The sequence below is a fragment of the Adiantum capillus-veneris genome, chromosome 15 (genome assembly GCF_014529385.1).
Source record: "Adiantum capillus-veneris isolate H3 chromosome 15, ASM1452938v2, whole genome shotgun sequence".
In the NCBI taxonomy this organism is placed as follows: domain Eukaryota; kingdom Viridiplantae; phylum Streptophyta; class Polypodiopsida; order Polypodiales; family Pteridaceae; genus Adiantum; species Adiantum capillus-veneris.
This window is the reverse complement of record NC_140945.1, coordinates 69,375,268-69,398,964: the sequence shown is the minus strand read 5'-3', so window position 1 is coordinate 69,398,964 and position 23,697 is coordinate 69,375,268. Positions and strand designations below refer to the sequence as shown.

Genomic DNA, 23,697 nt, shown 5'->3' with positions numbered 1-23,697 from the left:
GTGAAACCATGTGACTGAAACCACAAACCTGCTATGCCTGGCGCGCACGCGAGAGAGAGAGAGAGAGAGAGAAAGAGCACAAACCTACTATGCCTGGCGAGCCCACCCACACAACACACACACGCACACTAAACACACTCCCCCAACCCCCACATCCACCCAACACAAACACGGACGTCTACATATATATATAGAGAGAGAGAGAGAAATGAAATGAAATGAAATGTTATATTAACGTCTTCAAAAGGCCAGAATGACCTATGAGACTAAATTGATACAAAAGTGGTGAATCTGTTACAATGTTTGGGTATCTTAGTACTAAAGTACTAAGTGTGAAAAGTGTGAAAGTGTGAAAATAAATGTGAAAGACTAAATACAAAGTATTAAATAAACTTCTTAGGAGCATTCTGGGTGTCTGGCTAGAATGCTTCTAATCCTTTGTTGTAGTCTCCTCCGGTGAAGTGTGCTTCTGCATCTCGGTCGTGGTCGTCTCGATTTCCTAAGCTCAATCGCCATGTCAATGAGGGTGCCTTTGGTATGAATGTGGGTACTCCTTTGTGCTGGCTGTTGGCCTCTTGTTTCTCCTTCCACTCCTGCTTCTCTCGATCCGAAGAAATCTGTGATCTGCCTCTGAGGCGGTAATGCTCTTTTTCTTCTCATTAGATTATCCATGTGCCAATGTAGTTCCAGTAGGTACACATCTTTGATCTTGGTATTGCATGACTCTATCTAGAGGTCCAAAGCCTTCTTTAAATAGGCAATGGAAACGCCCACGTATCTCATAGTACGGTGCAATGGCATATGTAGTGTAATTCTGTCTCCGGCTCCATTCCGCATAACTTGCAAATTCTGCTCTCAGGTGGGATTCCCCTAAATCTGCCAAATTCAATTTCCAATTGGTGTGAGGATGTACGAATCTGACCAATAGCACATCTCAAACCATGAGACAGGTGGGTATCCATGTAGCTCGGGCGAATCACAAATCCATCTTCAGATAGCTGTAGGAAGTTTTCTTTGTAGTCTGCCATCTTCGTGCCCAATTCTTGTGTAGGGTCTACCCATGTCCTCTTAGTATCCAACTGTATAAGATCCTGACGGATGATTTTATTAATCTCCGTTCGTGTAATTGCCAGTGATGGAGCCTCAAGAGAGTATTGGAAGGGGGGTAATCTTTCCATACTGAACCCGTGTCTTCGAAACCACGAGGACAGTTACGCATACCAGCATGATGTATCCCCTTTCATTGCTAATTGTCGAGAGGATTCAAGGGCCAGTCTAGTATATCGGCAATTATTTGTATCCCACAAACCATGTACAAAGAACACTGATCTGGTAAGAGCTTCAATTTCTATCGGAGAGGCAGCTAGTTCCACTCAGGTAATCGCGTGTGGTACGGAGGCCTTGGCTCTAATCATTCAGGAAATCATAGATACCAAAGGTCTCTCCATTGACTTCCAATTATCTTGATCCACAGATGGTCCCCAAATTTGGACCCCATAAAGCATATCCGAAGCCACCACAATATCAAAGAGCCAAAGTTTTGTTCGTGGTTCCTGAAACTGCATTTGTGAACACATCCTCTCCAACCCTCCCAAGGCCGCAAAGGCTCTAGACAATCTAGCATCCGCTGCTTTCTTAAGAGTAAACTTCGGTCCTGCAAATACCAAACCAAGGTATGTGTATGCCTCTGTGTACTCTACTGTATCCTGGCCATATGCAAATGTAGGTGTCGATCTCCTAACCCACTGCGGTGTGGTGTTAAACACCATAACTTTGGTTTTACCCAAGTTTACCGACAGTCCACTGTCCTCCACGAATTTATGTAATGCATCTAGCTGCCTCTGCATTCCATCTGGTGATTCTGCTATCAATACAATATCATCTGCATACAACAACACAGGGATCCATGACCCTGCAAGTTGAGCACCTTTGTCACCCTCTCGATCAATGTAATCTGATACCTCATCTATGTACATACCAAATAAAGTAGGGGACAATGGGCATCCCTGCTTTACTCCAACGGTGGAATGAACAATGTCGGAATCCCCTTCTGGAGTACGTACATAACCAGTTACTGACCCGTAGAAGCCCATGATCCCCCAAATAATCTCTTTGGGGACCCCTAACTCTTGCATCCTGCGCATCAATCTGGCCCTTGGTACTGTATCAAAAGCTTTCCGGAAATCCACAAAGCAACAATACATCCTTCTCCCGCTTGCTCTTCCTTCCTCAATAATGGCTCTGAGCGTAAGAATATGATCTAAAGTGGAATAACCCCTCCTAAATCCAGCTTGTCTTGTTGCCCTTATGTCCTCATTCTCTACCCATCTACTCAATTTTTGTTCAAGAATGGATACGTACAGTCGGGTCAATGTGTGACCTACCATAATGGTACGGTAGTTCCCGGGTATCATAGGATCCCCTGACTTGAAAATAGGTACGATAGTAGATAATTTCCAAGATTCAGGTAATCCTTCACACATGACCCGATTAAATAGACGAGCAAGGACTTCTGAAAGTAGATCCCTGGCATGGATCAGATGTTCTGCTACTAAACCATCATGATCATATGCTCTTCTTGTCTTCATCTTATCAATGGCCATTTCCGTAGTAAAGAAAGTACTAGTAGCAGGGCATGGCTCTAGCGGATCTGGTAATGGAGGCTGTCCAGATACCATATATAATGATGTTACATATTGACCCCAAATCTCAGGAGAAGTAATCCTCGGAGGCGGTGAGTGCTCGTGAAATAAGCGCCAGGCCTCATGTGAGTCTTGACTCAAGAAGAGCTGATATAAATCCTTCTCCAGTTTGGCTAAAAATGCCCTTTTCTTGCGACGTACTATACGCCGAAGAGCAATCCGAGACTGCTTATATGTGATGATCCCCAGTGTAAGCTCTTTCTGGACCTGGGTTCTCGTCTCTCTGCATTCCTCGTCATACCAACTGTTTGAGGCATGTTCCCAGATCCTCTCTTCAGATCAGGTTGAGTATGTGGGTATGCCTCTTGTGCTGCTCCATGTAGTATCTCTGTTAATTGAGAAGTAATCTCCTCTACAGTATATACTGGCTCGGCTGCCCACATCCTATTATAGATCTTTTCCACATAGACTGAATCAGTCTCTGGCGTGAAAGTATATCTTGTGTGTGTCTTCTTCCTTTGTACTTGAGAGGCATTGTATTGGAAGGAGATTAATAAGGTCAAGAGAGCATGATCCACTGCAATCCCAACCGGTCTGGGTCCCACCTTAAAGTCATCGATACTAGAAATAAAGCTTGGTGAAGTCATAACATAATCCACTGTACTGGCCCCATGCCTGTGCGGGAAGCATGTGAATCCCCCAGCCAAAGGGAAATTCTCTAGACCATTAAGTATGGCCAAACCATGTATAGTTGCCATCTCCATGAGATGTCTCCCATATTCAGTGTGTTCTTTATCCTGTGAGTTTCTAGTAAGCCCCCTCTATGATAAATCCACTTCTCTGAGCATTTCCTCAGAAGTATAATAGAATACTGCTTGAGAGTTGGCCGTTCTGGTATTAAAGTCTCCTAAGAGAACGATGTCTCCATCTCTAGAGAACTCCCATATGTCATTATTCAATATGGAGAAAGGTAACTGTCCTTTAGGTGAGGAGTAGACTGATGTACTTAGAGGGAAGTAGCATATAGCGATATATAGAAATCTACCTATCTCGGCTTCATTCTCACCCACATATACCTTGCTTGCTCATCTTTCCCGATAATCTGTAGTAGTGGTTTCAGCTCCTCTTTAAATAAGACTGCTACTCCTCCTGAACCCCGGCTACCCCGTAGAGATCTCTTGTTTGGTCGACCAGCTGTTTCCCATAAATATCCCTTCACATGTGGCATACGCTGTCCCGGTATCTGGTGTGTCTCTGAGTAGAAAACTATGTCTTTGTCCCTAAAGCTGTCTTCAAAGGCACCTACATCTAGCCTATATGATCCATTACAATTCCACGCCACTATCCGGAGCGTCACCCCATAGGTCTCGCACCGTCATGCTGAGCGCTTTTCCAGAACCACTACTTTCCCTCCTCTATAAAAGGCGATTTTCCCCTTTTCTCTTGCTGTCCTGATCTCTGGCATCAACTCTTGCATGTGTGCCACTTGTGCCAATGTAAGGTCATCTCCCAAGAAAATACCGGTTTTCTTAAGAGTTGGCCTCTTCTTTAGAATTTCTTTCCTTATTTCTATATTCGGGAAGCGGAGAATAAGTGCCCTATCCTTTACGTTTCCCTTCTCATCGATTCCTTTCTTGCCCACTCTCCATGCACTTGTGTGAGTAGGCTCTGTGATGCCCATGCGTTGTAGCAGTTCCTTCACTTCTTCATCTACATTCTCTTTGTCTTTGACTCCTGTGACCCGCACATGCAGAGCCCGATTCTTCCTTTTCTGCTCTTCCTCAATGGTCATATTAATAATGGTGGAGGTAGGTGTGGTCTCAGGCATCTGGGCCTTCCCTTTCTTCGCGTCCTCAATCCATTTCTCTGTTTCATCAACCTTTTCTTGTGTCTTAAAAAGACGTTCCGCCCATGAAGATGCCGTTTTCGATTTTTGTTCATCTCCTTCTCGTAGAGCTTTCATCTGATCCTTCATGTCCTCGAGCTCCTTCAGCACCGAAGTTTTGTCATCTCCCTTCTCCTTAGTTGCAGATTTGCAAGCCGCAAGTTCTCCTTTTAGCTCCTCGATTATTGCATCTTTTTCCCCAATGTGCTTTTCCATATTTGTTCTCCATGCTTCAAAACTTGCTACTGCCTCATCGAGTTTCTTTTGCATAACGCATTCTGTTACATTTACTTCGGCCTTGATTAGGTTTCGTAATTCCACATGATCTATGCAGTAAATCTCTGTGCATGACCTGTACTACCTCATAGAACTCCTCTCTGAAAAATATTGCAACATAGCTTGGGGCAGCTGTCAATACGTATTCTTCCCCAACAAATTCACTATTATAAGACAAGACGTCAAATGCATGCAAAACCTGGGTAAAATTCCCTATCTACAGCTCATACAACACTGAGTGACCCCTTTTCTACGATGATATTGTGTGACCTAGAAACATTATCCCCCCCCCCCCCCCCCCCCCCCCCCCTTCTTAGGTATATACATCTGATAGTATGCTTCGGAATCCACCATTTGTTCTTGGGATGCTTTGTATATAATCTTCTGTTTGTATGAGCTATACCTTTGTACTTGCCTTCGGGTCCAGGCCATAGTTTATTAAGCAAAGATATTTATCAAAGGAGTGAAAGGTGCTGTATTAGACGATCCGACTACAGCTAAGCTGGTAGAGTCGACCAAGGAATAATAAGACTGAACTTGGGACATCCAGATCAGGGCCCTGTGGTATGCCCCTGGTTTGATGTTATATTGCAAAAAGAAAAAGAGGGTGCTAGATCAACGTACTCTATACAACAGAAATCTCAAAAGGAACATGTTCTTAACAACTCTGCCTTAACACAGCCAGAAAAAAAACTAATGTACCTCAGACGTGATACACTCAGAGAAGTAAGGAGCCAATGGGGTGTCTACAAGCACAAGGCGGTATAGCTCCCGCATGTTTTGAGCAACTGCCAAGGTTGCAATGCTACATGACACAAAGACAATATTAGATCAATACATTTTTTCGTTATGGCTGAATCTTTATGAGTTTTTACCTTTCAAACATTCCTAAAGGGTGGCACTTCTCCAACAACTCATGCACGTCCCTTTCATGAAGAGTTCCCGTCACAATAAGCACAATATTATCAATCATATGCCCATACCTGCAATGTCAACATGGTAATGAATAAATCACAGAAATGCAAGCGGCCACTCTAGGTGAGGTAAGTTGCATTTGTCTTCCCAATTCTCCTTACACGTGCATTCCAGCACATGGGCAATAAACAATCCAGGTAAGAGAGCAAAAGCATCACCATCAATAATTAAAGCACAGAACACCATGTTTTGAAAAAGTAAGAAGCTTTGATAAGCATACGTAATTAGACAAAAGCAGATGTGTTCACAGTTCATGGATTAAATAACCTGATATCACAGTTTAGAGTTTTGAAAATACATTCATGTAAGGATCTCAGGAATATGCACCAGTAAGCATTAAATTCAGAACAAGAATCTAAAGACAAAAGAAATTGAAAAACAGCATACGTGATGTATTCTAGGAAGGTTGACAAAGGCTCGGTTGCCTGTGTTAGCATATGCTTATATTCATCCACCAGCTTTTGTGTGCATTTCTCTACGATCGTAGTTGTCCGCAATGGAGATGGCTCTGGTGAAAACAGAGGAAAATAAAACCCCAGTTAGATTGTTGAACACTATAACAGGAACACTCAGAATGTTACAGGGGGCAAAAAACAAATTTGGCTAATTACAAACTCAAATGGTTGAAAATATGTAAAAGAGCTCCCCATTTTAAATTGGCTGTCTGCACAGCCAATGAAATAGATGCTGGTGTCAAAATTCTATGTATTTACCCAGATGCTTGTATTAGAAATCCTACCTATTTACCTCAGAGAGCTTCTTGCTTTTGACGCATAAGTTTCTCATAAATAATCAAAGGCAAAACGAATGACAGCAAGAATATAGTGAAGACCTAGGAACATGCGTCCTCCCTACCATACAGGCACCTCATGGCTCAATAGGCCAGTAATGATACGTCTACCTCACATATGGCAGGGCACAGCCAGACAACAGCCCACTCCCTAATCTGCTCCTAGGAGACTGAACAGGAGGTGAAACTCTCATAGCTGCTGGTGTCTATGAGTGGAAGGCCACAACCACTCACCCGGTCCCAAAACAATTGTGACAATGGGTGCTCCTTCCATATCCATAAGCGCCTCGACAGAGCATCCTCAAAGGAGTAAAATGAATCCACACAAGCGCGCTTGCCACAAGAACCATAGAAACGTGGTACGGGGGAACAGGATTGGGATCGGGGTCGGGTTGGCAAAAGTTAGGGAGGATTTTTTTGAGCTGAACATGCGTACCATAGTGCTAAGACCACTTTGCTTTTTGATGTCACAAAGTGAAGACACGGTGTGCCCAACTGCCAAGTGGACAAGAGGAACTGAACTCCAAAGAATTGAACCCAAAAAGTGTGGCCGAGGGGCCTAAACACAAGGGGGCTAGGGTTTTTAAATAAATCTAACCGTACCCAACTTATGGAGCACCGACCAAGGGGCCTAAAACTCAAATATCAAAACCTTGAACGCCGGGACTGATTTTTGTAAAACGCACTCACATGCTGACGTGGCAATTGTACGGATTTCCGCGTTTTGCACTACTGGCAAATCCACGTGAGCTTTTTGATGGCAGATGCTTTGTGGTGCAGTGCTTTTGGGGCTCTACTTTTGGGCATCCCTTGTAAGTTTATAAGTGTCCACGGGCTTCTTGGGAGAGCATTTGAATTTTGGACGCAGAGTCTCGCAGAGAGTTGGACTGTCACAAACTGGTGATGTGGCATGGCCTTGGGCATGGGGCAGCAAAGCATACACACACATACCCCGGCTGGCAGCACCGAAAAATGCGGGGACATGATGACGTGGCAATCCCGAAAATTCCGCTGACAAGCAGTACGGCGGTCCCACTTTTTGCGCTCCAATGCTGACGTGGCAAAGCTGTACGGAATTCCGCTTTTTGCGCTACTGTACGGAAATACAAGATTTACGCTGGCTGATTTTTGGGAAGCTTTTGGGCCAGTTGCTTTATTTAAGAGGCTTTTAAAATTAACTGCTTTTGGGGCTCTGCTTTTTGCGCATCCCTTGTAAACTTACAAATAAGTGGGCAGGGCCCTCACAACTCAAAGCATCTGGATGCAGAGTTTGAGAGTGAGCACCTACCTACTCTCTTGTACTTTGAACACAGATTAATATAAAAAGAAATACCGAAAAGGGGCGCCAATCTTTGGGGCCAACAACTATAGGCATGGAACTCCGTCGGGCCGTGTCGAATCAATTGTGAACTGTTTTGAAGTGAATTTTGTGCTGTGTTGCGGTAGAAATCTTGACTTGGAGTGTCCAAGTTTGTTACATGGACCCTCAAGAGTTGTACTTTGCAAGCATAATAATAAAGAAAAACCGGAAGGGGTGCCAATCTTTGGGGCCATGGGCATCCCTTGTAAGTTTATAAGTGTCCACGGGGTCACTTCTTGGGAGAGCATTTGAATTTTGGACTTGCAGAGAGTTGGACCCTCAAGAGTTGTACTTTGCAAGCGTATAAGAAAGAAAAAACCGGAAGGGGTGCCAATCTTTGGGGCCAATGCGTCTTGGCTCGTAACTCTCTCTCTCTCTCTCTCTCTCTCTCTCTCTCTCTCTCTCTCTCTCTCTCTCTCTCTCACAAGTGTGGTAGATTGGTTATGCCATTTCCCTCTTGAATAACAGGTCTTGAGTTCAACTCTCCTAATCGGAGAGATCTTTAAGGTCTCTTGGGATAGTTTCCTAAAATGGTATAACCTTTTTATCATCCAAGTGTGGTAGATTGGTTATGCCATTTCCCTCTTGAATAACAGGTCTTGGGTTCAACTCTCCTCGTCGGATAGATCTTTAAGATCTTTTGGGATAGTTTCCTACGATGTTAAAAAAATCTTCTTCTTCTTCTTCTTCTTCTTCTTCTTCTTCTTCTCTCTCTCTCTCTCTCTCTCTCTCTAGTCAAGTTCAGTGATTTTGCAGTTTCTGTTCCTGTGTTGCTATTGATTTCTCGATTGGAGAGTCCAGGTCTATAACATTTCCCTTGAAACCCCGGACTTATTAGCCACTCCCACCCTTCATACATCGTGCATCGGGCGCGCTCCCGTCTTCATCGCTTTGTCTTACAGGGCATAAAGCCATTAAAAATCCCAGATTACACATGGGTTCTGGTCAAGAATCTGACAGAGATGACACCTCTCAGTGGGAAGGCAAAGAAAAGTTGAAGATCCGGTGCAAGAACTAAAGAAAAGAATGAAGATTTGGGCAAACTTTTTTCGGACAAGTTTGCCAGCAAAGGAGTACAAACCTCAACTGCAGATTGGCATATGTGTGAACAGATTGATTAAATACTCCAGGAACCCGAGATTGGTAATACACCTAAAGAATTACCCGATTGATACGATTTACTCGAGATGGCGTGTGGCCATTGCTTTTACTCTTAGGAAGGGAGTAAAGCCGAAAAGACAGACGAGTGCAGAAAAGAAGAACCTGTACTCACAGAAAAACATGGACAAGCAAAGCTTCAGAAAGGGCAAGAAAAAGGCAAAGAAGCCTAGCTTTCTGATAGTTCTACCAAGGACTCATCCTAGATACTTCGGACTCCGACGATCACATGTTTTATGCAAAGAAGAAACGTTTCTTTTTAAAGCCAACCAATACGACTTCCTCGAAGATAAAAGCAAGAAGGTCAAAGAATTTAAAGAAGGTGGACAGTCGATTTGAATCCTTTTCTGGGTTCCGTATGCTCGAACATGGTGGTTCACTCTTCTACTGAGAAAGGACGCTCCGGTTAAATGGTTGAAAGGCTTTATTTCTTCCTGGCTGACTAAGGAGTACGAACGAGATATACGAACTTCTTGGAATCATCTTCGGATGACCAAGGGAGATTCTTTGGACGCTTGTTGCGAGAGATTTTGGACCTCTTTTCTACCAGCCTCTTTATTTATGAAGGTCTTGTTTAAGGAATAAATTGAGCGGTTTTGCTGCTAACTTCCTGCAGAGATCCAAGATTACTGCTTGGAACAAAAGTCGAACTCTATTCAAGAATTCATGGTCATGCGAAACGGGTTTTGCCATACACTTGGGGCAATCTGACATACCCCACTGATGAGATCTTGACCCAAAGAACTCAACAGACTTCTAATAATGAAAGTAGAAAGAGAAAGAGTTCCCAGAACAAAGAAAAGAAAGATACACATCCTCAACAAACTCTTAGAGAAAGGATTATCTATCTCAAAGAGGGGAAGTGTTTTGGATGCGGGGAAATTGGACACATCTCCGCGAAGTGCCCTAAAAAGGCACAGCAAGAACAGATTGAAGACAGGCCAGAGAGTTCTAGAGCAGCAGAGAAATGTGGCAGAAAAGGCAGATGAAAACAGAACTAGTACCACATTGCATGGGACCCGAACCAAATGAACGAAAGTACAAACTTTGCTGCACCTAGGGCAAAGTGAAAGAACAGGAAGCCCTCATCTTTCTCTGATGGAGGAGCCAAGGCCAACTTCTTTTCACTTGAATTGGCAGCTCGATTTGGGATTACGCCCGACAGGCTAAGGCCACAGGCGGAGGTAGTTCTAGCGGCACCCGGGCAGGATGATGCCATTACACCGATCATTGGCAAACTTTGTTTGCAATGTCAAGGGTGTTTAGGGCACGAGGACTTCTATGTAATGCCCTTGGGAGATTGTGACGTCCTCCTCGAAATCCCTTGGTACCATACGAACAATGTCGTGGTTGACTCTTGGGCTGAGAAAGCGACTTTGACAAATGAAGGGCACAAAACCTTGATGAAATTTAGTTTCTTTCCTCAATTTTCTAGAGAGAACTGAATGATGATTGAAGGTTGAATATGTTTTGACATAGAAAAAGAGTACCAAGATTTTCTCCACACTCATGCCAATTACTTTTCTGAGGACCTGCCAATCGAGTTGCCAATAGCTCGTCCTGAGGATCATACTATTGATCCGATACCTGAAGCACACCGAACCGGCCACCTTACCGCGTGAGCCGAGCTCAGAATGAAGAAATTGTGAACCAAGTGAAAGACCTCTTGGAAAAGGGTCTTATCCAGCCGAATACTTCACCTTACTACTCTCCGGTGTTTTTGGTTTTGAAGAAAGACTGATCTTGGAGAATGTGCATCCATTATAGAGCTCTCAACAAAATCACCCTCAAGAACAGATTTCCGACTCCTAGGATCGATAATATTCTTGACCGACTACAGGGATCCTCGTGTTTTAGCAGGAATGATTTAAAGAGCAGATATCATCAGATCCGAATCGCGCATCTACAAGACAGCTTATTGGACGACTTTTGGGTTATTTGAGTTTTTGGTGATGCCTTTTGGCCTAACCGGATGATGGACAAAATTTTTCGAGAGTACATACTATTTGTTGGCACTGTCTTTGACGACATCATTGTTTTCTCCAAGGATAGGGCCGAACATAGAGACCATCTGCTACTACAGGTCTTTCACGCACTACGAGATCACAAGGTGAAGAAAAAAAGTGAATTTTTCCTACCAGAGAGACACTTTTTGAGACGCATTGTCTGAGCAGCAGCAGCAGTGCAGATGGACCCGGCCAAGATAGAGACTATCCGTGATTGGCCCGATTTGAAGAATATCCATGAAGTTAGAAGCTTCTTGGGCTTGTGTTCGTACTACAGGCGGTTCATTAGAAAGTTTGCAGAGGTTGCTTCCCCTTTGCATATGTTGACGCAGAAAGGAGTCCCTTTCTCATGGGGATCCACAAAAGGTAACTGCCTTTCAGACATTGAAAGAGAAATTGTAAACAGGACCAGTTTTGACTTTGTCGGACTTACAGAAGTCATTTGAAGTATATTGTGATGCTTGTGGTCGTAGTCTAGGTGCGGTCTTAATGCAAGAAGGCCATGTCATTGCCTACGAAAGCCGACTGTTTTCAATGCCGGAATTGACAGCACAAATTTATGAGAAAGAGCTTTGGCGGTTATCCATGCTCTTACTCAGTGGCGACATTACCTACTCGGAGCGGATTTTACTGTCTTCACAAAACATCAGAGTTTACGCTACTTCTTGTCACAAAAGCAGCTATCGGAAAAGCAGATGCGGTGGACGAACATCTCGTCACAGTTTCACTTCTAGATTGTCCATGTGCAGGGACAAAAGAATTTGGTGGCAGATGCTTTGTCCCAAAAGCAGTTGGTTCTCGCTATTTCGGCGATACATCATAGGAGCTTTGAGGATATGGTCGATCGGTATGCCACAAATACAGCTTTTGCATATATTTTCACTCGGATACGGAATGGGGAGATAGTAGCTGGATATTCTATTCGGGATGGCTACTTGATGAAGAAAACCATGTTGTGCGTTACACAGCCGTTGAGGGAAAGGTTATGACCGAATGCCACTCTCCGCCTTTTACGGGTCACAGCAGCATTGCTACCACCTTGAGAGGTGTAGAGAGATACTTCTTTTGGCCGAGACTCAAGAAGGACGTGGACGATTTTGTACGCAGTTGCTTGGTATGCCAGAAGGTCAAGTTTTGACAAGCATAAAGCACAGGGATTATTACAGCCTTTACCCATACCCACCTGACCCTAGAAAAGTATCTGCAATGGATTTCATTTTTGATCTCCCGAAAACATTGCGTGGGCACGATTGTTTATTGCCCAGATATTCAAATTACATGGCATGCCTGAGACGATTGTCTCCGACAGAGACCACAGATTCACGAGTTTGTTTTAGAAGGCTATGTGGGAGAACATTGGCACACGGTTGCAGTTCCCGTCATCGTGCCACCCGCAGACTAACGGGCAATCAGAGATTGCTAATTCAGTGGTACTGGATTTGTTGAAGTCTTCTTATTTGAATCTAAAGACTTCATGGGAAAAGGGTTTTTACCTTTGGTGGAATATGCCTACAGAAACACGATTAACTCTTTGATGAAGAAGGTGCCGGTTGAGATTATTGAATTTGCTACGAAGGTTCCACCCTTCCTTAGCACGAAAGATAAGATATTTCTTTGAAGCCGACCAGTTTACGAGGGACTTGGACTTGGTCCGGAAGGCTTTGCAAAAATCTCAGAAAAAGGTAGCAGATCGACATCATCACAATTTGAAATTGAGGGAGAACGATTGGGTGCTCTTACTTTTTGAGAAGACACGCTTGAGAAAGAAAGAGGGAAAGGAGCGGCTTTCTCGAAAGCTTAGCATGCGATACTATGGACCTTTCCAGATTTCTGAAAAGATAAATGATGTCTCCTTTAGACTGAAGCTGCCCGACACTTGGAGACTTCACAATGTTTTCATGAGTCTCTTGAAGCCTTTTAAACGCGATGTGTCCGATGATGGGGAGCCAGATGAGCAACCCGAATTGGAGGAAAACGAGTAGATACTCGTTCAAGAACAAATATTGGCACAGAAAGATAAAAGGTAAAGCGATAAGACGGTTCTTGGTTCGATAAGACGGTTCTTGGTTCAATTCAAGACCTACTCCACATTGGATGCGAAGTGAATGGAGGAGGAGGACCTGGCAGATACTCCTCAAATTGTGAACCTTTACCTTGAAGCTTTTGGTTTAGCATAGTATATTCCAAAATTGAACCCCGAACTCAGTTGGGCGGAATTTGGTGCAGTGGGCATGCACAAGAGGGGAGTCGCTCCACTCCTTTGTCAACAAATTGTCCCAATTTTGGATACTAAAGTCATTGATGTCTCTTTTGAGTTTCAGGGATACTGTGAGCTGACAGTATTCTGCTGTATGACTTTATGAATTGGAATTCCCGATACTGACTTGTTCTTGACTTGTTTAAGTGCGGGAACTGATAGACGAAATGACTGCAGCATTTCGGTCTGAATGATCTGGATAGACATGGTTGCAATAAGGATTAGTCACCCCCCTCAACTCAGATCTGCTGCTCGCTGCTGCTGAAGCGCCCACCCCCCCCCCCCCCCCGCGCGCCATCCCTGCCCTCGCCGCCCACACCTGCTACGCGCTGCCTAGCCCGCCCGCTGCCCTCTGCCCGCCTGTCACCCGGCCCTCTGCCCGCCCACTTCCCTTTGCCCGCCTGTCACCCTGCCCGCCCTTCACCGCTGCCCTACCCGCCTGCCACCCAGCTTTTTGCCTCAGCCCGCAAGCCACGCCTCGCATCCTCGCATCCCCGATCTCCTTTCGTCAACGACTTTTCGTTTTTTCTTCACAGCAACAACAGACACAGATGGAGGCTCAAGCTCCGCCACAGACGAAGTCCCCTCGCCCCACCCCGCTGAGCCCACCATTCGACTTGCTCTTTCATCGACAGAGCAAGCGAGCCTAGCCGCAGAGGTAGAGCGCTTGCAGGCGACTTCTGTCATCTACAAGATTCTCGGCACCAGACCTAGCAAAAGAGAGCTGCGTGACCTTCTCCAGGCCCGCCTTCTCGCAGAGGTGGGCAAGATCTTGGACGTTCAGATTCTCAGACGAGGCTACTATCAGATCGAGTTGGAGACCTCCGAGATGGCGTCCAAGGTCATCGCCATGAGCCCCTTGACCATCCGAGCAACTCGAGCCCACTTTCGACAGTGGAGACATGGTTTTGACCCTGCTTCAGATATCTTGGTAGAGAGGCAGATATTCCCATCTCCGTCTGCTTTCCTGGTTTGCGGAGGGAGTACCTACCACTTTTGTCCAGGATAGGCTCAGTGATTGGGACTGTCTTGGAGACACCTCGCACAGCAGCCTCAGTAGCTGCCAAGGCAGCTAACATTCCCTCAGTTCGCATTCTGGTTAGAGACACTCACACTCTCTCGAAGGTCATCCTCCTTCCTTGGGTGAGTGGGGGTTGGTTTAGACAGCGTAGAGTACTCGGGCCTCCCGAACCAGTGCTTCATTTGTCGACAGATGGGCCATCTTGCAAAAGCCTGTCCACAGAGAAGGCCACGATCTACACCACAGACTCGGCCCCAACCTGCAAGGGCTTGCCAGCAACCACAGGTAGAAAGACAGAGCACACAGGCAGAGCCGCCCTCCGAGCCTGGGGCTCTAGCGGAGGAGGGATGGCAACAGGTTCGTGGTCGACGACGGCAAGGGCCACAACGACAGCCTGGCACTCAGGGTGGTCCTCAAGCGCCTGCCCAACAGCAGTGGGTTCCCACGGGGAACCGATTAGGTCCTCTTGAGCAGGACGAGGTCCCTGCTCCAGCCCCCACCTCAATTTCACCCTCGACAGCCCCCCCTTCTCCCGAGTTCCCCCCCCCCTCCCGCTCCAGTTCCACAGTCGCCCCAGGAGGCAGGGCCATCCCCGGCTGCTAGGAGATCTCTTGGCAGCGCCTTTGCCACGAGTTGCTTGGCGAGAGAGGGACAGCCTTTCTTGCGACCCCCTTTACAGGTACAGACGTCTCCCTTTGCAGCAGTCCCTCGTGGTCTGACAAGCTTTGACATTCGGCGTCGATGGGACTTCTTTGACTATGACTTTACACGCTTTCTCAATGACCCCTCAACAGACCACGAGGCAGCCTGCTTCAGGGTTCATGTTCTGTTCCTTGCAGCTAGGGGGATAGAGGCCTTGGACTCAACGATTGGCTTCTCTTTTCCCCTTTATGGCAGGGACCAGATTGAGTGGACTCTTGACTTAGTGTTGGAGTGGTTGCATACACAGGCCCTAGAGTTCTCTCACCACATGGGAGACTTAGGAGTTACAGACATGCTGCAGACTCTGTGGCCATTGGCCAAGTTTGCGGTGACCCCTCCAGATGCAGCAGGATGTAGATACATTGTGGTTCACTTCTTTGCTGATACGCAGTGCTCGCCATGCTATGTACACATTCATGAGAACTCCTGGACAGAGGAGATTGCTTTACGTACGGCTCGGTCTACTTGAGCTTGGGCCAGGCACTCTTTGCAGTCACGCCTATCTAGAGGACGCTCGGATGCGGATTACTCCCCATCCAAGCCAGCCTCGAAGATAGCACGTTTAGCTACTACGGCAACATCTTTTCTCTCGCTCCCCATGAGGATCGTCTCAAGGAACGTGCAGGGTCTAGGTGGGCCCCAGTTTCAGCGTCAGATGGGCCGACTGCGTGAGGAGCTTTAGCGTTGCCTTGTGGGAGGCGAAATTGATCTTCTTATGCCACAGGAGTATCATCTGTGTGAGAGCCGCATTAGACGTTGTAGTCAGTTCTTGCGTGGACGACGATACTTTTTGGTCAGCTGCTTTTGGACTTGGAGGCATCCAGGGTGGGGTATGTATGACTATTGCGGATTCTTTGCAGCAGACCGTTGTGGGCAGAGGGATTATTGTGCCAGGTAGGGCTCAGTGGATCACTATGCACGTTTAGGGTTGCCTTGTGGGCTTCCTGAACATATATGCGCCCAATGTGGCAAGTGCACGAGCAGAGTTTTGGTCATAGATTGTTGAGTCTCTGCCGCAGGCAGAGCAATGGTGCATAGGGGGTGGCTTCAACATGTTGGAGGACCCTTCTGACAGGATTGGTGGTAGCTTGGGAGAGGTTTTGTATGACTTTGAGGGTTTCGGATGTGCAGCAGCACTCTGGTTTTGTGAGGCCTCCAGACAGCTTGGCCTTCTCTCATTCGGACCGCAGAGTGGGAGGAGTGAATCTATCGCGGATAGATCGCTTCTACACTAGTGACCATTTTTGTGACTTAGGTGGGACAGTTGGCATTTTGGCAAGGTCTACCTTCTCGAACCATGCAACAGTGATCCTCAGACAGAGGAGGGGGAGCACGATGCTTCGCATCCCTGAGAGGGTCTGTTGGACTCTGCACTCAGAGAGCGAGTAGAGGCTCTCCGGACAGAGAACTTGGACATGCAAGATTCTATTGCTGACAGAGTGGCCTCAGGACTAGCTCAGCTTAGTCGTTTCTTTCTCCAGGAATCGTTGGCTCGCCTGGCTGAACCTAGAGAGGAGGAGGAGCGTCTCAAACGAGGCGTTGCTTCCTTGCAGAGGATGCAGGAGCAGCATCCAGACAGTCCTTGGTTGGACGAGCAGTTACAGCAGGCTCGCCAGGAGCTTGTTAGCACAGAGGAGTGGCGCCATGAGTTTGCTTTCCATTGACAGGCATCTCAGTGGACACAGGTGGGTGACAGAGTGACTAGTGCTTTCTTCGAGGCAGTGGGACCTCGGCATACGCATGCCAAGGTCAGTCAGTTGAGGAGACCCGACGGGTCAATTGCTTCTGAGCCAGAGGACATGCGTGCAGTTGCTACTGACTTTTACCGTGAGTTACTGTTTGCAGAGCCTCAATCAGAGCGTCAGGATGCATGCAGGGAGCAGGTGTGGGCACAAATGCCTTGCCTTGTGACTGAGGAGATGCGTCAGAGGCTTGAGCTGCCACTTCAGCTTGAGGAGTTGCACATGGCTCTTAGTGCACTCCCCCATGGTAGTTGTCCAGGTGAGGATGGCTTGACTCCCAGTTTTTTCTTGGAGTACAGGGACTTGCTTGGCCCAGATCTCTGTAGTGCTTTTCAGTACATTTTGCACACAGGAGAGATGCCTGACATCATGAGTGAGGGTCTCATCTACCTCATTCCCAAGGAGGGTGGCTCCTTGGATGGGATTCGACAGTGGCGCCCCATCACCATCCTCAACTCAGCCTACAAAATTCTTGCCAAGGCTCTGAGTTTGAGGATCCAGTCACTTCTAGAAGCCTTTTACATGGGACTCAGACAGGTTTTGTCAAGGAGCGCAGTATCCTTGACAACATCTTTACTTTTTGGGAGGCTTCTGCCCTAGCACGGCTCCGTGGTGAGGATCTAGTGATTCTTCTTCTCGATTTTGAGAAGGCCTACGACAGAGTTGATTAGGACTTTCTGAAGGGCACTCTACGCAGGATGGGCTTCTCAGATGCTTGGATCAAAGGGGTGTCAGCTTTGTACAGACGGGCACACAGTCAAGTACTTTTGTCAGGAGGTAGGGGTGATCGTTTCATGCTCACACGTTCGGTCAGACAGGGCTGCCCTCTTGCCCCATTCCTCTTTCTGTTCTATGCTGAGGCGATGAGCAGGTTTTTGGTGTCGCAGCAGGTTGGTCTATGGGACTTAGCACTCCCTATTCGGGGAGATGAGCTCCTGGACGCTGAGTTTGCTAACGACTCAGCCTTGTACTTGGATGCCCAGGAGGCCAAACCTCCACAACTGTGAGTAGGCTCTTGAGACCTTCTGTTGTGCATCTGGCGCATTGATCAACTGGAGAAAGACAGTCGCTTCTCGGTTGATAGTGCTCCTGTACCCGATTGGATGCCAGGTGAGGGTTTCAGGTGGATCCCCCCGGGACTGCAGTTCGATACTTGGGCTGTCAGGTTGGTTTGGACTTGTCTCCCGAGCAACAGATTGCTCCCCTCCTCCTGTCTATCAGGAGGAAGTTGTTACATTGGAGCTCCGCACGACTTTCTTTGGCTGGCAGAGTTGTAGTAGCCAATCAAGTGTTGTTGGCTTCTATGTGGTACATCACTTCTTGTTGGATCTTCTCGAGTTCTTGTATCAGCCAGGTAGAGAGGCCGATCAGGAGTCAGCCCGGGCCAAAGTGGCTTGGCAGGTCATCACTCTTCCTTGTTCACAGGGAGGGCTTGGGATCATCGACCCAGCACAGCAGAGCAGAGCCCTTCTTGGGAAGTTCATCGTCCGAGGACTTATTCTCCCTGGCAACCTTCCACCAGATGGATCTTCACAGAGATGCGCAGAGTTGGTTTGAGCAGGAGACCGGAGGACCGCTTCGTTGTGGGTTTGCTTCGACCTTGGAAGCACTTGCGGCGAGGCCTGGAGCAGCGGCAACCTACTTGCACGGAGGAGCGCCTGCGACAGCCCCTTGTTTGAAACCCCATGGTTAGCACTCAAAGAGGCCACTTGGTTGGTAGTCAAGCTCATGTTTCCTGGGGTCCCATGGCAACGGGTCCAGCACTCTCTTTAGGTGACTCGTTACAGTTTTCAGGCTTGTCAGAGGAGCTGCAGGGCTTTCAGCTTCAGGGCATGAGAGGGGTGCAAAGCATGTGCAAGGACATCTCAGAGGCAGTTCTAGTTGAGTGGCTCACACATCTCGAGTCAACAGCGCCCAGATGGATGGGAGCCTTCACGCGACTGGAGGTTCTCATCTCAGTTCGGGCTTGCTCAAAGACTGTTCCCTCCCTGTTTTTCGAGTTACAGGGTGAGGGACGCTTACAGCGAGTTGCGGTAGAGGCCCCGCAGGTGGCAGATCGTTGTTTTCAGAGGATCCGAGTAATGGGCATCTGTGGGAGGACTTGTGTCATCGATCCTGACTCAGCTGCTCTTGAGACTGGACACTAAAGACTGTGGGCTTGGGAGTGCTGTCCACTGGCACGAGTACAGTGGGATCCTGGGGAGTAGCTTTGGAGGGATCCTTTCTCTTCTACAGACCACCCAGGTGTCCCTTTCTTTCAGTACACTGTTCGACTGGGACGTCACATACTGGCAGCACAAAGAGAGGCTCCCCCTGCTGCGGCACTTCATTGGCAGGAGGAGGGTCTCACAGTTGAGTTCTTGGCAGCCTTTTGGGAGAGGTTGTGGGACTCCAGACAGCCGAGGCAAGTCACTTTGTGCCCATACACCTCTGCACCGCTCTGGACCATGCCGGGAGCGTACGAGCACGCTGAAAATCGCTGGAGAGCAACGTTTTCATCACCTCGCAGTTGTGTTTTTGTGTGGACGACAGCCACATGGCTTGTGTTTTTTCACAAAGGATGAAGTTACCTCCTTCCAGGACACCATCTGATGGTGGTCCGTGCGGTCTCTCTCAGTGACTGCTGCAATACACGGTATCGGCTTGATCATCTACTGGTGTACGATCCTTGGGAGATCCATTCATTCCAGCAATCATTCGGCGATTGCGCACTCCAAAGGGGGTGGTGACTTGTGGTTTGCTATGGACACACCTATGCACTCATCAAAGAAGTTCACACGAGATATGGCCATGCTCTTGGCATATGGGATTCCGACATTCCCAAAGAAGACACCACCATCTTGGGTGGATAGACACTTATCACTCGACCTCGACACGTCATATCACTTGCTTACACAGGAGCATCTACATGGACTTAGGGAGAGGATCTTAGATATCTTCTTGGACAGGTTCATTGCTTGGATCTACAGATTGGTGTGTGACTTCAGTGCTTTGGACTCTCTTGGAGAGTTTACCCGCAAGATGCGGGAGATCAGGCATCCCGCGACTACATCCGGAGTCACCCGGAGCTTGGCTTGGATGGTAGTGCAATTGCTCTTCTACACTCGATCATTTGGATTGCTACCTTCAAATTTGTTCACACTCAACCTCGGTAACCTACAGCAGACTCGTCCCCCGACCTGGGCAATAGGCCACTCCCAGCTCATTCACATTGGGAGCCACACCGATTTGCGGTTTGGTAGCGTTGTTGGCGTGGATATGTTTTGGTTGACACCAGAGGATTAAAGGCTAGTGATATAGGCAAGACGACGCAGACAGATTGGTCCGGCCTTTCCTCCTCAGAGGATCTTCATAGCGCAAACTGCTCAGTCTGGCTTCCCTACTTCTATAGGATGATTACGGTGCAAACAGCTTCGTCTGACCACACCTCTTCTCAAAGGCCCTTCATAGTGCAGACTGTTGAGTCTTGCTTTCCCCTCATCTTGGATTACCCTACCTACTGACAGGACACCATCTGCTGGTGGTCCGTGCCGTCTACCGGTGACTACCTGCAGAGCTGACGGTAGCTTCTACAGTGCAGACTGCTTAGTCTGGCTTTCCTTGATTCGGAGGAGTTTATGGCGCAGATTACTACATCTGGCCTTCTTGGAGTTTTACACAGCTTAGCCACCTGGCCACACTGGGTTGCAGGTTCATGCATTGACAGGCTTCCGTGCATTCTCATGACGGTTCCTGGGCTTCACCATTTTCTCCAGACGGTTTGACTACAGACACCACAGATCCTATCAGGCAGGACACTTGCAGGTCTATTGGCACTTCTTTTACGACAAGGAGTTGTTTTCACACTCAATTCGGGACCTTCACGCAGTATCTTCACCCTGTTTGGCGGAGTACAGTAGTTTGCTACACTGCTCGTGACGGCAATTTACCATGGAGATTTCTCGGAGGTTAGGACGCCCCAAACTGCTGCAGGAATCGCAGCAGACATCTTCATCTTTTGACTCACATCTTCGGCTTCATGAGGTTTGTTCAACATTCCGGTGCTGAGAGTGGGTGTTAGACTTACACCATTCTGCTGCTTCATAGGTCTAGGGCATACTTGTACGACTAGTATGTCTCCAGGTTGGACACCCATAGTCTAGGTTGTACCTGGTCTAGCCGCCCGAGTTTGGGGCCGGCCGCCCACTTTGGGCCGAGGGCGCCCTCATATATTTCCATATATCATTTTTTTGTTGGGTCGTGGGGATTTTTATCAAGCCTTACCCTACCTCCCCTCGGGCACCTATTTATAGGGCCAAGGTGGTACCCACTTCCCCATCTCATTATCTCACAAAGATCACAAGTCTGATTGTATTAGGTCTTCTGCTCATGGTAGTCATGGGGGGCTGATCGCCCCCTCTTCACCATCTCTGGCGTTTGTGTCTACTATCTCTCTCTCTCTCTCTCTCTCTCTCTCTCTCTCTCTCTCTCTCTCTCTCTCTCTCTCTCTCTCTCTCTCTCTCTGCTCTCACGCTTCCGCACACTGCCCACTCACACTTTTTGCATCCCTTGTAGGAATAAAAGAACCCAAGGGGCCTCCCTGTTCAGAGCATTTGGACGCAGAGTCTGAGAGCAAAGGACCCCTTTGAGTGTTGTACTTTGCTCAAGCATTAATATAATAAAGAAATACCGAAAGGGGCGCCAGGTTTTGGGGCCAATACCTCTGGGCAGTGATTCTCTCGTGTGTCGTGTCAGATTCTCTGCTTGGGGTGTCCAAGTCCTGTGACACGTCACATTGGTTCCTTGCCAAATGCATGTGCATTGAACTCCGACCCACGTATTCAAACATCAATAACTTGAACTCCAACACATGGGTCCAAATCATTTGTAGGAAGCACTATTTGCCCCTTCTACCACTCACAAGCCTCTCCTTGGCTGAAGCTAGTGGCGACATCAACCACCTAACTAGAAATCTTGCATCGTGGCCATTCCGGTCGTACCCACATGTGCCATGCAGACAGGAACAGTCCCAAGAGACCTCAAACATTGAATCTTTATCACCGTTATCTCTGTCTAGCTTGCCTTTGCCTTTATTCTTTGGTGAGTTCTTGCTTTTGCCTTTGGTTTTGCATTCCCAAGCCAAACAAAACGTCTTCTCGAATTTATAACAACAAATCTCGGACCTCGTGGATACCGAGGCAACTAACTGAGCATTGGTCCTGCCATCCTTGTCAAGCTTGCCTTTGCCTCTATCCTCTAGCGAACTTGTACATTTGCTTTTGGCTTCACAATCCCGAGCCAAACAAATTGACGGCTTCCTTAAGAACTTCGTCCATGCATAGGCCGCTAATTGGATACCGGTCGATCCACTTTCCATAACCGATAGTTGGTGTTGTTCATTGAAATAGGGACATCTAAGGAGAGCTACATCCATCTTTATATACGGGACAGGTTTCTGCCATTGTACTGAGGACATAACAGGAGTGCCAAAGATAGATGTATTGCTTCAACATGCAAGGCAACCTAAATTGTAGAGAAAAAGTAACTCGAGGGAAGCTAACTACATTAAGCACCTGACATCTGTCCTCAAAGCCAGCTAGATCAAAATTTCATACCACGAGACCAAGAAAATCAATTTTTTCCTGAATGGAGAGAGAAGAGCAAGCCATGGTAGTGTGTGTGTGTGTGTGTGTGTGTGTGTGTGTGTGTGTGTGTGTGAGAGAGAGAGAGAGAGAGAGAGAGAGAGAGAGACGAGGATCTGGATCCAAAAAGAGAGAAGAAAGCAGTAAGAAAGTACCATTTTGAAGGTAAGGTCCATACTCGGTAGCAGAGAGATGCATCTTGATGTCGTCCAGCGTCTCGCATTGGCAGAGGTTGTTGTAATCGACGGCTGTGAGAAGGCCCCCACGGTGCCCACGCACGATTGCCTCCAGATAACCTCCATGGATGTTGAAAGTTAAGGCCTCAAACCCATACATATTCTTCTCTGCTCTTCGGACTCTCCCCCTCTTGTCACCCGCTACTCGCACAGACGATTCTCTCAACACGCATTCAACTCTCTCTCAACTCGTAATACAAAATTTGCGCTTATCATTACATTGCATAGGCTAAAAGCTATAATAATATTGGACATAAAAATATAACTAGAGTGCTTCGTTAGATTTGTTCGGATCTAATTAAGATTAAGCAAAATATTGGAAACTATATATGTCATTTCAATACTTCTCAAGTGAAAAAAGTTACGAAAGGATGAGAGAGAGAGAGGCTACCGATTGCCATGGTTCAGAGGTGTACCTCGTAAGAATAAGATATCGATCGTACTACTTCAGAGGGATACCTTGCAGGAAACCACGAGTAGGGTTAGAGGTTTGTCAAGCTCAATGTTCGTAATGATACAAGTTGTCAATGTAATTAATTGTTTGTTGTTCTATTTTTATGTTTCAAAAAAAAACAAAACATGCAAGTTTCCTTGCATGGGAGAGTTTGCACAGTCCTTCCCAATTTTTATAATACGAGGGAACGTGCCATTCCCACGGCAGCGTACAATTTTTAGTGTGTTCATTAACTGCGTTCGCAATGTCAAAAATGTCAAAAATCACAGAATGATAATGCTTACTCACTGCGCGATTGAATGTATGTCGTCAATGCACCTTGCATCAACGATGTTGGGCATCTCCTGCTCTTAACCCGCTCTCCAAGAGATGACATCCCATGGAGGAGGATGAAGGAGATAGGCTTGTGACTATTTGGGTGGAGAAACTTTAGGAAGAAGCGGGTCTTTCCATATGGATAAGATAGCCCAAAGCCTCCTTGCTAGAGCCATGTATCTCATATTCAGCAATCAACGCACTATGAAGGCGACATTTTGCATAGAAAGCTCATCGGTTTTGTCCTTTAATACGGA

The 23,697-nt window shown here is 47.1% G+C and overlaps 1 protein-coding gene across 1 annotated transcript in view; it reads right to left on the bottom strand.

Annotated features, from left to right (window-relative positions):
* Nucleotides 1–22,870, bottom strand: part of LOC147440843 (V-type proton ATPase subunit d2) — an 80,379-nt gene extending 57,509 nt beyond the window's left edge. The window contains exons 1-4 of the mRNA XM_086482660.1: nucleotides 22,591–22,870; nucleotides 6,166–6,286; nucleotides 5,679–5,786; nucleotides 5,506–5,608 (exon numbers count right to left, since the gene is read on the bottom strand). Coding sequence (XP_086338786.1) covers nucleotides 5,506–5,608; nucleotides 5,679–5,786; nucleotides 6,166–6,286; nucleotides 22,591–22,771 — 513 coding nt within the window. The 5' untranslated portion in view covers nucleotides 22,772–22,870. The remainder of the gene's footprint in view (nucleotides 1–5,505; nucleotides 5,609–5,678; nucleotides 5,787–6,165; nucleotides 6,287–22,590) is intronic.
* Between the last annotated feature and the right edge of the window lie 827 nt (nucleotides 22,871–23,697).